This window comes from Stigmatopora nigra, chromosome 10 (genome assembly GCF_051989575.1).
Source record: "Stigmatopora nigra isolate UIUO_SnigA chromosome 10, RoL_Snig_1.1, whole genome shotgun sequence".
Taxonomy (NCBI): domain Eukaryota; kingdom Metazoa; phylum Chordata; class Actinopteri; order Syngnathiformes; family Syngnathidae; genus Stigmatopora; species Stigmatopora nigra.
Genome location: NC_135517.1, coordinates 5,750,089 through 5,763,079, shown reverse-complemented (window position 1 = coordinate 5,763,079; position 12,991 = coordinate 5,750,089). Strand labels below are relative to the sequence as shown.

General features: G+C 36.4%; 1 protein-coding gene across 5 annotated transcripts in view; it reads left to right on the top strand.

The window, feature by feature from the left end:
• cfap20dc (CFAP20 domain containing) overlaps nucleotides 1-12,991 on the top strand; it is a 43,092-nt gene that overhangs the window by 13,378 nt on the left and 16,723 nt on the right. For 4 of the 5 annotated variants that reach the window (XM_077727147.1, XM_077727149.1, XM_077727148.1 and 1 more), the window contains exons 1-4: nucleotides 11,203-11,346; nucleotides 11,465-11,554; nucleotides 11,797-11,890; nucleotides 12,391-12,463. In XM_077727147.1, the coding sequence (XP_077583273.1) occupies nucleotides 11,326-11,346; nucleotides 11,465-11,554; nucleotides 11,797-11,890; nucleotides 12,391-12,463 (278 nt within the window). In that variant the 5' untranslated portion in view covers nucleotides 11,203-11,325. Of the gene's footprint in view, nucleotides 1-11,202; nucleotides 11,347-11,464; nucleotides 11,555-11,796; nucleotides 11,891-12,390; nucleotides 12,464-12,991 lie in introns of those variants that run through there. The other variant, XM_077727146.1, reaches the window with a different exon arrangement.

Below are 12,991 nucleotides of genomic sequence, written 5' to 3'. Positions count from 1 at the left end.
CTACATTGCCCCTAGGTAATGGCCATGGCCAAGTCCGGTCTTCGAGTGCCCCTATCCGTTCTGTTTTCCATATCTCCCTCCACCAACACACCTGAATCAAATAATCTGGATCGGTGTCAAGATTCTGGACAGCTTGCTGATGAGTTGATCATTTGATTCAAGTTTGGTAGAGGAGGGAGATATGGAAAACATACTGAGTGGGGCTCTCGAGGACCGGACTTGGCCACCACCATCAATATTTTTTTTCATTTTATTTCGGTGAAAATTGAACATTTCACTTTGATTAATAGAGAGGCATCAATTCTTTTGGGCCCAAGTATAGACAGAATTAGACTTGATTAATTCAACTCTCAATTGATTCATTATAAATATAATAGGTATCACAGCTGATAACTTTTCCCAGATTGATGATTAACATACAAATAAAAGTGATAATACCTGAGCCATTTAGTGTAGTCTCTGTTTCATGACTGATGCAAGGTACGGAAATATGTCTCAATTAATTAAAAGGGCAATATCAAACGTTCTATTTGATGTCCATCTTTAAACATGTTCAAACAATCTAGAAACCCTCAGATCTTCTTGTGCTTAGAAGCAAGAGTATCTTTTTAAAGAAACCAACTTTTTACACTTACTACACTTCATTACGTACAGTCTGGTAAGATCACTGTAAATCTATAATTCTGAGGGATGTTTCTAGTATATTGGGAATCTCATTTAACTTGCTAATGATATGATATTTCATATATATATATATTTCTCCCACATCCCCAAAAAATGCGGAGTAACCTCAGTTGAAAATCCTAAATTGTCCATAGGTATGAGTGTGAATGGTTATCCGTCTCTATGTGCCCTGTGATTGGCTGGCCACCAACTCAGGGTGTCCCTTTCATCGTCCCTGTAGTTAACTTAGGTAGGGTTATGCACCCCTGCGCCCTTGAGAGAATAAGTAGTTCAGAAAATGAATGAATGAATGAATAAAAAGGGGAAATGTGAAACTAGATATGTCCCAAATTCAAATCAAAAAAATATCTGGGCTTTCTGCTTGCTGACCTTATTTTTTAACAGATATGAAGTTCTTAGCTGCATTGCCCATTGGCATAAATGTCAGTATGAAAAAATGTCTAAATTTGTTTTTTGACTACCAATCAGTCTGTGTCTTAGCCCTCATCCAAAATTTCCTGAGATGGGCTTAAACTCACCCCCAATCATGCCCATCTGTGGGATAAGCAAAAGCACATGGATGGTGATTTATTGAATGTTGAATTTCCTCCAGAGGAATTTAAATGTACCACTTTTGGAATTTTGCTGAATAAATGTAAATTACACAATCCAATCTATCGTATAACTTTACTCGTCTTTTAAATAGTGATTAGATTTAGTTAGTTGCAGTTTCGAATGGATTCATAAATAAAATAAAAGAGGGTTTTATTTGGTTGCATATAATTTAAATAAATTGAGGCAGAATAAATGGGGCTTGAAGGGAAGGAGATCTTCTTCCGATTTCTTATTTAGTTGCACGGACATTTGGATGCTCCCCTGCAGATGGCGTTGGCCTGGATTTTGACCCTCTTCTTGATTAGATGTGTCAGGTGTGAGCGCTGCCGCAAGGCTTCTGTGTTGGTTTAAGATTGGTGACAGCTGCCTGATCCACTTTTTTCATGGCAGTGAGCTCGACATTTGCATTATTGTACACGAGCGTCACGATGCTTAAAGCAAACATGTTTTTGTTTTCAAATTTTTCACATTCCCTAAGCTTTAACCAAGGCTTTGTCTATCAAATTATTACTGGATGTAAAGCCCTTGAGTATAAACAGCTGGTGAGTTTGAATTGTTTTCTTTCTCCCTGTGATTTCTTCGCTATAAATTGTAAACACAGAAGTATATTGGGCTGGCAAAAATGCATTTGGAAATAAACTAACAAAATATGGAGAAAGTGGCCCTTTTAACAAAACTTTTAAAGGTTTTTGACAGACCAATTAAATGACAGATCCAAGGAGTATTAAAAAAATAAATGATCACGACTTCCAAAAATCTCAAAGACACTATATTTACAAAATTGAAAGTGGAACAGAAAAAGCAAGTAAGTCGTGAAGAATGGTTTTGTTTTGTTTGTTTGACTTCTTTTACAAAGAATATGACTATGAATTGTGGCTCAGTGAAGCTCAGCATACATGACAAGTGTGCCTTAAAAGAAAAGGACAATACCTAGTATAAAAGTTGGAACTCAAAGAATCTATATCATAGAACTCACCATAGTGCAGCACATAACAAATGATACAATCAAAACAGGCAAAGAGAAGCTAAAATTTACAAAAAAATAGGCACACAGTTTTTACAGTTTTGGGCCGTGTGCAATATATCATTTTCAGTCCGACACTCAGACAAGGCCTGCTTCATTCCTTGGTCCATTCAAGCATGGATAGGCAATTGAAGGCCGATGCGTGATGATTAGCTGGGACAATCAGAGATACATGAATTTAATTGGATTAATTTAATTTTTGAAAATGTCTGACAACAGTTGCATTCTATTTCTGGAGAATATCGGGTATTTACATTTTCCAAAAATTGAATTCTTTATTTACACTTGATTAAACATTTTTCTTTCCATGGGATTTGATTCATCAGCGTCTCGCCTTGCGCTTTAACAAAATATAAAGTAAAAAGGCAAGTTAACTTGAAAACCAAAGATGCACTCCAAAAACCAATAGACTCATTGGATTACACACTGCCAGAAATTGTGCCATCAACTTCAAAGCTAATTAAGTTATTTATCAGTCAAGGTTGGATGACTTAAACACTTGAACTAAACCTACTAGCGCTATTATGGAACCTCTTATAGTTGGTAGCTAATAGTGTGCTCTGTGGTTGCTATTCTGTTCTTGTATAAAAGAGCGTATTATTAAGATGGTTAAAAAAAAAGATTTAAAAAAACCTCTTCAGGGGAATTTACTCCACATTTGAAATGGAAAGTGTATATTGCTTTCTGACCAAATCATCTATTTACACAGATCCCAGTGCCATAGCTTTAACACTTTCAATGTCAAAATGTTGTGTATACATGATTGGTTACGCCTCCAAATAATGTCAATCTGAGCCAGTCTGATATCCCTTTCCCTGTCAGGAGTCGCTGGATTGCCTCTCCTGACATTCCCTGGTACAAATGATTTGCAGCAAGGCCAGTCTCCGCATTTGCGAGATGTTAAAGGGGTTCGAGTGGATCCATCTTTATAAAGAGACTTGCCATGGAAGTTAAACGAGATTATTTCCAATGTCTGAAAGCACAGACTGCACAAAAAGATAGAATTGAATGTTACTAAAATGTGAAAGAAAAATAACTTCCATCTGTATTCCTTAAGAGAGCTGAATGTAGGACAAAATGTTTTCTCACATTAATAGATGTTTTCAACATACAGAATTTAATTTTTTTTTTTCAAAGTCTGATGTTGACCTAAGTTTTAATTGACTAAACTTAACTTTTACCACCCAGTAAAAATCATTTATTATACCTTATCTGATCTTTAGACAGTGATAAATGTGATTTTGCTGCCCCAGGCTGTAATTAACTTGAAACTTTGATGTTGAAGATGATTTCTGAAATAATTCGACTTTCACATCCAGGCCAATCTCATAAAAGCATGCAGCTCACGTCTGACATCACAAGCAGCGCAGATGTTGTTGAGTGTGTTCAATACCTTAGTCAACTCTGAATTAACTCTCCCAAGGACTGAATGCCTTATTTATTGTATCACATGAGTATTGTTCACATTTATTAAACGACATATATTCTTCAACCGATAGAAAGTCTGATTAGTATATATTCGCATCTGTGGTCACTGTTCCCAAGTGGATATTCTCTATGGCAACTGTCGCAGGCTGATTTAATTTCACAAGGCTCTTTCAAAGGGATTCTGGGAAAAGAAGGCACCCAGGCATCTCCTGCTCTCTTAATTATGGTCCCAATACAACATCCCTTCATCTCCGCAAACAATCCATCTGCCATTCGAAAGCCTGTTTTGTCAAGAGTTGTTAGCCGCTTGGCCCAGGGGACGAGGAGTGCAGGCTATTATTAATCTTGTTTGTCCTGTGTTTTGGTGTCGCTCCGAAAATGCAGGATTGAAAGCCCAATGGACTTTTTGCTTTGCACACACATAATCAATGACATAAGTAAATTCAGATTATCATTGAGCCTTGTGAAAGATGGTTGCCTCTGGGCTGTTCTAGTGTCACCGTCTCAATGATTAGAAATGTTTAAAGGAGCTGTTTATCCCAAGGTAACTGTCTCCATTGGATTAATTAATTTTTAGGTCCTTTGCATAGAGTGGATGAGTGTTTAGCACGTCGGCCTCACAGTAGGGAACCTGGATTCAAATCCAGGTCAGTCCACCTGTGTAGAGTTTGCATGTTCTCCCTGGGCCTGTGTGGGGTTTTTTTCAGGTAAAGGGGGTGAATCTGCTTGTATTAAAGGACATTGTTGTACTAGAACCAGTTTTAATAACACAGTATTTGTTGGGAATGTCACTAGACCGATTAATGTTTTGCTAAACCATATCTGTTAAATTGCCTATCTCATTCTTTAACAGTAAAGAATGTGTGGGAGACAATTCTCAGAAGATTAAAACATCTTCCGCTTTATGTAATGACGTTTTAATATTTAATATACTGTATTGTTTCATCAAATTTGCAGATGTAACCATATAAACCTGATTAGATGAGGACTGGAAGCATCTTATTTATAATCTAATATATTTTTCCTCTTTTTAATGTGGTTTTAATACACTGTCATAGATTGACTCTATGCTAATAACAATACATATTTCAGGTGTTAAATGTCTCCGAGCAAAAAATGAAAGGGTTACTGTCAAGTCTTATCTCATTGTGTGGAAGAAATTGCTTTTTTTTTTATCATGGAGAGTGGAAACTGATGAAGTGAATGCAGTGCAGAAGGTCTTCAAAGCTGAGCAAAAGATTACCTTCCTCGATTATGCAGTCATTTCAGAGAGAGGTAAAGGTTAATGATGAAAGGAGGGCCGCCGTCTGTGGTCTAAGGTCTCATACTGGCAGAAAGGGGATCGCTCGCTAATGTTTTACAGGAATAACTCGACACCCAAAACCTCTCCGCTTTCTGGACCTTGGTTCTTTAGGCCCTTTCACCCAATTAAAAAGAAGCTAATGGACCAGAAGCGCCGCTCTGCTAGGCAGGCCATAATTTAAGTCGTTTCATTATGTTCCTGATCCTGTTTTCCTTCTACCACTCACCTATTGCTCTCACAGACTGCCTTCTTCTGTTACAAACCATCAAATCTCATTTTAGTTGACTTTTTCCATGTTGTCCGTCTTAATCAACTTGCAAGCGTTTTCACTACATTCTTTCCCTTATACTCTTCTATAGAGTATTTTTGAATTCATTTGTTTTTTCCACAAATAGAAAACGCACCATCTTGTCTTTATAATTATTTGCTTCTCCAATACTTTTAAGCATTTTAGTGGTATTATAATGTTTAACCAACTTACAAAATGAATACTACCCATTTGCATGTAACAGACATTATGAGAAATGTTGTTTATATGCAGTAAAGGTGTTTCAAAACAGATTTTTTTCTGCGATATATCGCTCTATTACATTGTGTGATTCTCGTATTGTTTCAAGACATTGACTTGACAAAAAAAAAAAACAGGTGTATGCCGCAAATCACCACAGGGATTGAAAGCAGCTATTTTTAAATGACAATTAGTATTTAGTTATGGATGTACATGATGAACCAGCACTATACAGCTCTCACCAAGGGATCTGTTCCGTGATTTGGCCACGACACTGTCGGTGTTTGAGTCACAGGTGCATTTCAGCTGCCAAAGTGTGGTAATCAATCAGACTGGATGAAAAATAAGGCCCCAATGTGCTGATTCGCCATGGGCGCAACTTTCTTTACCCCAGGGAGCTTCCCTAATTAGCCAATTAAAAAACTCCAGTCACTTTACCAAAAACAATTCAGAACATTTATACACCAGCATCCCTCTCTATTGAAACGTTAATTATTTCGCTCATTTTTGGTCCGGCCCTCAAAAGCTTTTGATATTTGTGAAATACTTCTAATTGTAGGTCATCATACCATAGACACATCTGGAAAACCCTAATGGAACAAACTTTGTGGAAATATAATATTTGTGTTGTTCTCAAAACTTTTGGCCATGACTGTAGATTTTATGTAATACAGTCCATAGAGAATATTTTTGTGTAAATAGCACAATGTGTGCCTTTGAATCAGTACGCATGTCTAAATCTAACCTTAATGACTTTAGACAATTGTCTATGGCACAGACTTCCTTTAGGGGACATCAGTGGCTACCACCAGCCCACCCCCTCTGACCATTGGCCCATCCAGCCTACCAGGTCATGATCCTCAGCAAAGCATGTCTATGCTGGCCCTGTTGGGAGTAATCAGCCCGCTTCAGGTCCTGTCGTGCAGTTACAAAAAGGGCCGGTTGCAGCTTCACTCTGTCGAGGCCATTCTCTCCCACTTGTTTGATAGATGACCTACTGCTCGGAGCAACGGTGTCTTCTCCTGCTTCTATTCACCCTCCCTTCGACCCTCATAAACATAAGTAGACGGGCAAATTAATAAATGAATCTAACTACATTTAGTCAGATTAAACATAGACAAACACACATGTACATAATTACTACTGGCTAAGAGCCATAGCTTCTGTTTACTGTTGGGATCAGACATTATTACTCCAGCATAAGAGCATGTGCAGAGGAAGAGATGGAGAGGATATTCAGGAAGAGAAACCACTTGTTTCTGTTATCATGGGGAATTCTACTACTATACCCAATAAGTTGGCTAAGGGGAGATATGAATGAACATGAACTTTTGAGATGTGTGACTGCTGCCTTATTATGGCTGGCAACACTGACAGCCGACTTGGTCATTCGTCAGGCCCTGTGTGATTTGTTGCACTCTGTGTTCTCCTTGATTGCTTCTTGCTTATTTTTGAAAAACTGTGCCAAACAAATCATGCTAGTGATTCCCGACAACCCCCTGACAATGGAAAAAGCAGAACCCTCTCACCACCACCTCCACCATTATTGCTAAAAAGATTCAAAGTTACCCTTAATGAGAGGGAAAAATTAAAAATGATCAAATCTAACTGTCTAATCTGTATGAATAAGGTATGTGATAAATTTGGCTAGCAATGGAAAAAATTCAGCCCCCTACCAGTGGATCTAGTATCTAGGCCAAATGAGTGTTATGTAATATTTAATACTAGCTTAAATTTTCTTTTATTGCCTAATGTTCATTTTTGTTTGGTTATGCAAATGGGATTTGAATGTCTATTCATATGCAATGTGTACAGTGCATATAGAAAATTAAAAAATGAGAAAATGCTGATGAGGGATTGAAATTCCAAAAACATACATGCCATATAAGCCAGAGTACCCGCAGGAAACCCACACAGGGTCAGAGAGAACAGGCAAACTCCACACAGGTGGACCGACCTGTATTTGAACCCATGACCGCAGAACAGTGAGGCTGACATGCTAACCACTCATCTGCCAGGCCGCCCAGTAATAATTTTCTTCAAGAATAGAATAAACAGAACATCATTCAACTCCGATGGAAGCCAGACCGTGATTAATAATTTAGGCTGATTAGCATTTATATGTGGGAGCAATATTTTATATAATTAAAGTAGAGGAGGTGGGATTGCTATGGAAACAACATGTTTTTTTTCAGCTATTGTAGCATTCAAATGATATTGAAATTTTACGGTCAAAGGTCATTCCTGCAGAATTTAAATTACTCTATGAAAGCTTTAAAAAAAAGTACGAGAAAGAAAAAGGAAAAGAAGACGGTATACAGTATAAGGATATATAAAAAAAATAATCTTAATAAATGTCCTAAATAGATAAGCAAGATTATTTATATTGTATAAAATGGGATTGATTTGGTGTTGGAGTATCCTTAATGTCACATTTAATGGTTTAATTATTTTTGGTTTTGTCCTTTTAAGTTCATTTTCATTAATGAGTGCATGCAACCTGAATGTCAGTTGAGGTTTAGTTATAGAACTACCTTGGTTATAATCGGAAGACATGAATTGAGTGGCTGGGTCAGAGACCTAAGGACTTATGGGGGCAAATTAGGGGACGTAATAAATGAGGACCTTTTGTACAAAGTGTCATTTTAAGTAAGGCTACAGACTTCCAGGAATACAAAATGAGGTCAAAGTAGTTAAAGTTCATCCCGTGGGCAGTTGGTAGAGAGAAAAAGGGACGGTAATAACCCCGATTACAACCAAGTCGCTGAACTTTACACTCCAGAATTTGAAGACACATTCTAAGTTGCACTTCATATTGCCATATAACATTAAAGTGACTCTTGTAGTGTACTCAAGTAGGTCATGCATTCAAATGTGGAAAAAAGAATACATTAATTCCAGTGAATTTGTTAAAGTATTTGTAACTAATGTAGCGGTTCAAAAAAATGAATGACTCTTATGCTTAGTGTTTTAAAGAGTCAGCAGTGTTGTGCATGACCCCCCAATCCCCACCAACTTCATCCGCATGGAGAGTCAAGACCAGATAAATAGGAAAGGGTTGAAATAGATGGAGATCATCTGAGATGCAGAAAAGAAATGATTGCTTTGGAATACTATTCCTATCCCAATAATGAAAACAAAGCTATTCAAACAAAAAGCAAAGTAGTTGAACATATTTAAATTGGTTGATTATAGCCAGTCCAATTATGCAAATTTCATCACGACATGCATAGTTTCATTAATGAAAAGTAAAATGTGGGTTTTTGTCAATTTACATTGTACGAGAAACCCAAATTGCTTTTGCTAATTGATGTGTTTTGATAGATGCAAATGGACAGATTATTTTGAAAATAATGAATTATTAATCACAATCAAGCACGCTAACAAGCGTGATTTATTAACTGATTTCACCATACCACATTTGTCAGTGCTTGTTGCATGCCAAGCTGTATTTTAATGATGCTGTCTGTCCCAATCAGTGTCAATGCACTCCCGTAGAGGAAAAAAAATCACTAATGAACCTTTCATTGTGCCATGCTCCGTCTTTCAAAATCTGCATTCCAGTGCCATAATAAATCAATGATACAGTGGGCATTCTCCATTTTTAGCGATGACACAAAGAATTCTGTTACTTAAATAGTAGTTATAATTGTAATCTCATAGTTTCTGAGTGAATCTTACTCATTAGGCCAAACATTTCCAGTTTATTTAACTGTGTATTTTTCAAATACACAATGGATTCTTTGCCCATTGACATTTTATGATGTAATTAGAGTTAAGAGGCATAAAGTCTCAAGTAAATGTCGACCCAGCAGACCCCGGTGGGTGGTTATCTACAAACATTTGGAATTAGCCAAACCACAATCAGATATTGGGGAACTGTATAATTAAACAACTTACAAACATGCCCATGGAAAAGCAACCAAGCCCAATTTTCTTTAAAACAACATGCACTTCTGATTCTGTATGTTCCTTCCCATAAACTAGGAGGTGGAAAGATAATCTTTGACAAGAAAAGATCAAAATATATTTATTTACACTTCAACATCAAAGTTGAAGTAGTTATTTTTGTACTTACAGTTCTAAAAAGGGTACAAATAATGTTTAATTTTAGCCACACATATTCCAGCAAATGAAAAGCTTTTTGAGGTTGCTCTAATGACATATGTAACAATGCAATTAACAATAAATGTCACTTCATTTGCAAGCATAACACTTTTTTTTCTGTGTTGACCGTGATAAATAATCACACTGTGTTTTAAGTGTGATGGCTGCAAATGGGAATGTTTGCCCACGACGTGCATCTGTCCTCAACCTAATTATACCTAGCATGAGACACCTTCTTTGTCCCATTATAGCTCACACACTTAAGTAAACAAATCATCAACTCACACCTCACATTTGTAAAAAAAAATATAGGCAATTTTAAAATGTTTCTATTTAAATTCAGGCATCATTTTGACTAAAGTACATACATTTCTTGGTATGGTTAAAACATTCATCACCATCCCATATTACAATGCTGGTACCTTTTACAACAAATATATACAGAAAACATTTGCCTGTGGGATAAAGAATTAGTTTAATTTTACTAATATTGTGTTTAAATTAAACACAAATTGAACTTTAAAATGTGCAAGAAATGTTTTAGTTTTTTACAAAATCTTAATTTGGCAATGCACATTTAATCCAGGTACTCCTACATTATTTATGACCTAAAAATGTTGACCTTTTTTTATTCCTGCTTTCTCCCTTTCAAGTTTCTTTTCACTTCTATGGATTTCAATCTTAAAGCTCTTTATCAGATTATTCCTTTAAAACATCCAGTCATAAATCGAACACACCTTTCAATTTAATGCACTCCGGCATTACAACACCAGTGAACCCCTCGTTCAATAAAGAACATAATGTATTGATATTACCTTTCTGACTGACTCAACAAAAAAAAAAATAATGCATGGGAATTGGGAAAGAAAGGATCTCATTACATTACTGTGAGTTTTCAGTGTTTAAGTTGTTCGGCCTGGTTGAAGATCAATGTTGAGTTTGTGGCTTGCTCTCTCTTTAAACTCAAAGTGGGAATATTAAATTGAATAGACTCATCATTAAAAAAAATCTGGGTTGCATTGGCTCACTCTGCATTGCAGTAAGTCTAGAAATGCACTATGTGACGTCTACCTATCCTCAATAGCAGCAGTCCTTATTAGTGTAATGTGTGGTTCACATACAAATGAACCACCGTTCCCACAGACATTGGGCACTTTTCATTCATGCTACGCAGGATGAAGTTACATAAATAAATAGCAAAAATGAGAGTGATGGCATGATGGTATCTAGAGAACGCCTCTGCGACAAGCCTCTGCGAACATTTTACCAGTAAAGACAATTAATTGGTAAAAAATTGAAGAAAATAAACTGTCATGTGTCACAATAATCAGCCTAACAGTATAAACACGTATATTAAAGGGCCTCTTCAGGCAAGAAATGTACTAAAGTAATACCCAGGCATACGAGTGCTCCAACATACGAGACATTTGAGATACAAGGAAAATCCTGAGCAAATATTTGCCTTGAGATACAAGAAAAACAGCGCTTGTCATTGGTTGGTATGATCCCTCCCTTGCCCCTCCCACAGTCGTACCAGTGGTTTGAGATTACCATGGCGACGAATGCTGTACACGGCACATGTTTATTAATCACTCAGTCACTCATATATTCAGTTAATGTTGTCTCATACAGGTTTAATTGACCAGCTACTTTTTATTCAGGCGTCCTCTGTGGAACATGTTTAAGCACAATTATCAGGTAAATATATAACTCTCGAATAGCAGATGTTTGATCAGAGCCTGTGGAGAAAATGAACACAATCGTTGGCAAACTCGAGAATGGTGGATTCAAGTTTCATTTTTGTCCTATTTTGCAGGGAGGAGCTGGAGTGGAGGTTTTCAGTGGACAAGGAAAAGATCCCGTGGCCAAGTGGAAACTTTATGGAGGCCAGTCTGCCATACGAAAAGTGAGTAAACCTGTATTTTCTATTTGTACTGGTGCAGTCAGCCATTGGTACTTTAGCCAGAATTGGCAAATAGGAATTAAATCCATGATTGTAAGTAAAAAATCACACCATTGACATTTGGAGACCCTGAATATCAGAACCATGTATTTTTGTGCAAATCACTCTAGAGAAAAATAAATAAATATATATTTATTTCTTTTTTGCATGAACTGTGTTTGTATGAATGTTTTATCTATTTCCAGGAGTATGACAAAGGAGTCAAAGGTTTTGTTTACTGTCTGGAGGGGAGCAGCAAGTCTGTGAAGATGCATTTGCCAGACAACGGGAAAATGTCATGTACGTTGACAGTATTGCGAAAGTAACCTTGACAAAATAATGTGTTTGGCTTACTATTTTTTTTTATTTAAATGGTAACTACATTAAAGTATAAATTAATTATTTAGTTTCATTCTCTCAATAGTTGACCTATTGGGAAAGTGACAACTCAGGAACATCAAATCTGCTTCAAACTGTACTCTTTACACTTCTGTGGTCTACAGAAAATTAAGGCATTAATAATTGCTTTGAGTGACTTGAGGCTCTCAGTAATACTACTTGGTGCATGGATGAGGTAGCTTGCTGAAATACATCTTGGCTAATAAAATAAATCTAGCTCTGCTGCTCCTTATCTGACAACTATACCTCATAACATCCTGCTTTTTTACTTTTTTCGTGTCGTACACAGCGATCCTTGATGTCTTTATGATATCATAATATATTGTGTATTTTTTCAAAATTTTTGCCGAACATTTGATTCTGTATTGCAAAAATATTAACATGTTGCTAATATTCCTTAGTGGGACTTCTTCAAAGATTCCTGGCCATTCAAGTGATTATTCCTGAAGGCAAAGACTTTTCTATGGAGCTTTTGTAAGTAGGTCAAATGAAGTTTCATGCCAAATTCTGTCAAGTATTACAATACACCAAGGTTCAACTTGTCCAAACTGTAATTAAAAGCAAAAGGGCTTTTTTACATATTACAAAAATATGTAATTCAGTAAAAATAACACCTTTCAATCTCTGACAATCTTATAAAAAAGACTAATAATTAATTGCAATCAAGTACATATTTAAACTTTTTTTAAGCACAATAAATTAAATGTTTTCTTCACTGTACTCACCGTAGTTAAATGTAAGACAGTATTATCAATAACGCCATATTGGGCTGGCTTGTTTGTTTATTCAGCAAAAACCAAGCCAATAATACATGAAAGCACTTCATGAATACAACAACCTGCTAATTTTGGTACTTCTTATGCATTATATTTTTAGACTCAGGTGAAATGCTCTTTTTCCTGGACGTGCCTTTGCATTTTTGTGTGTTAAGTGCTGATTTTACTGCATACTGACAACTGCATATGCGATTATGGCATCATATACCAAACCATTCACAAGGTG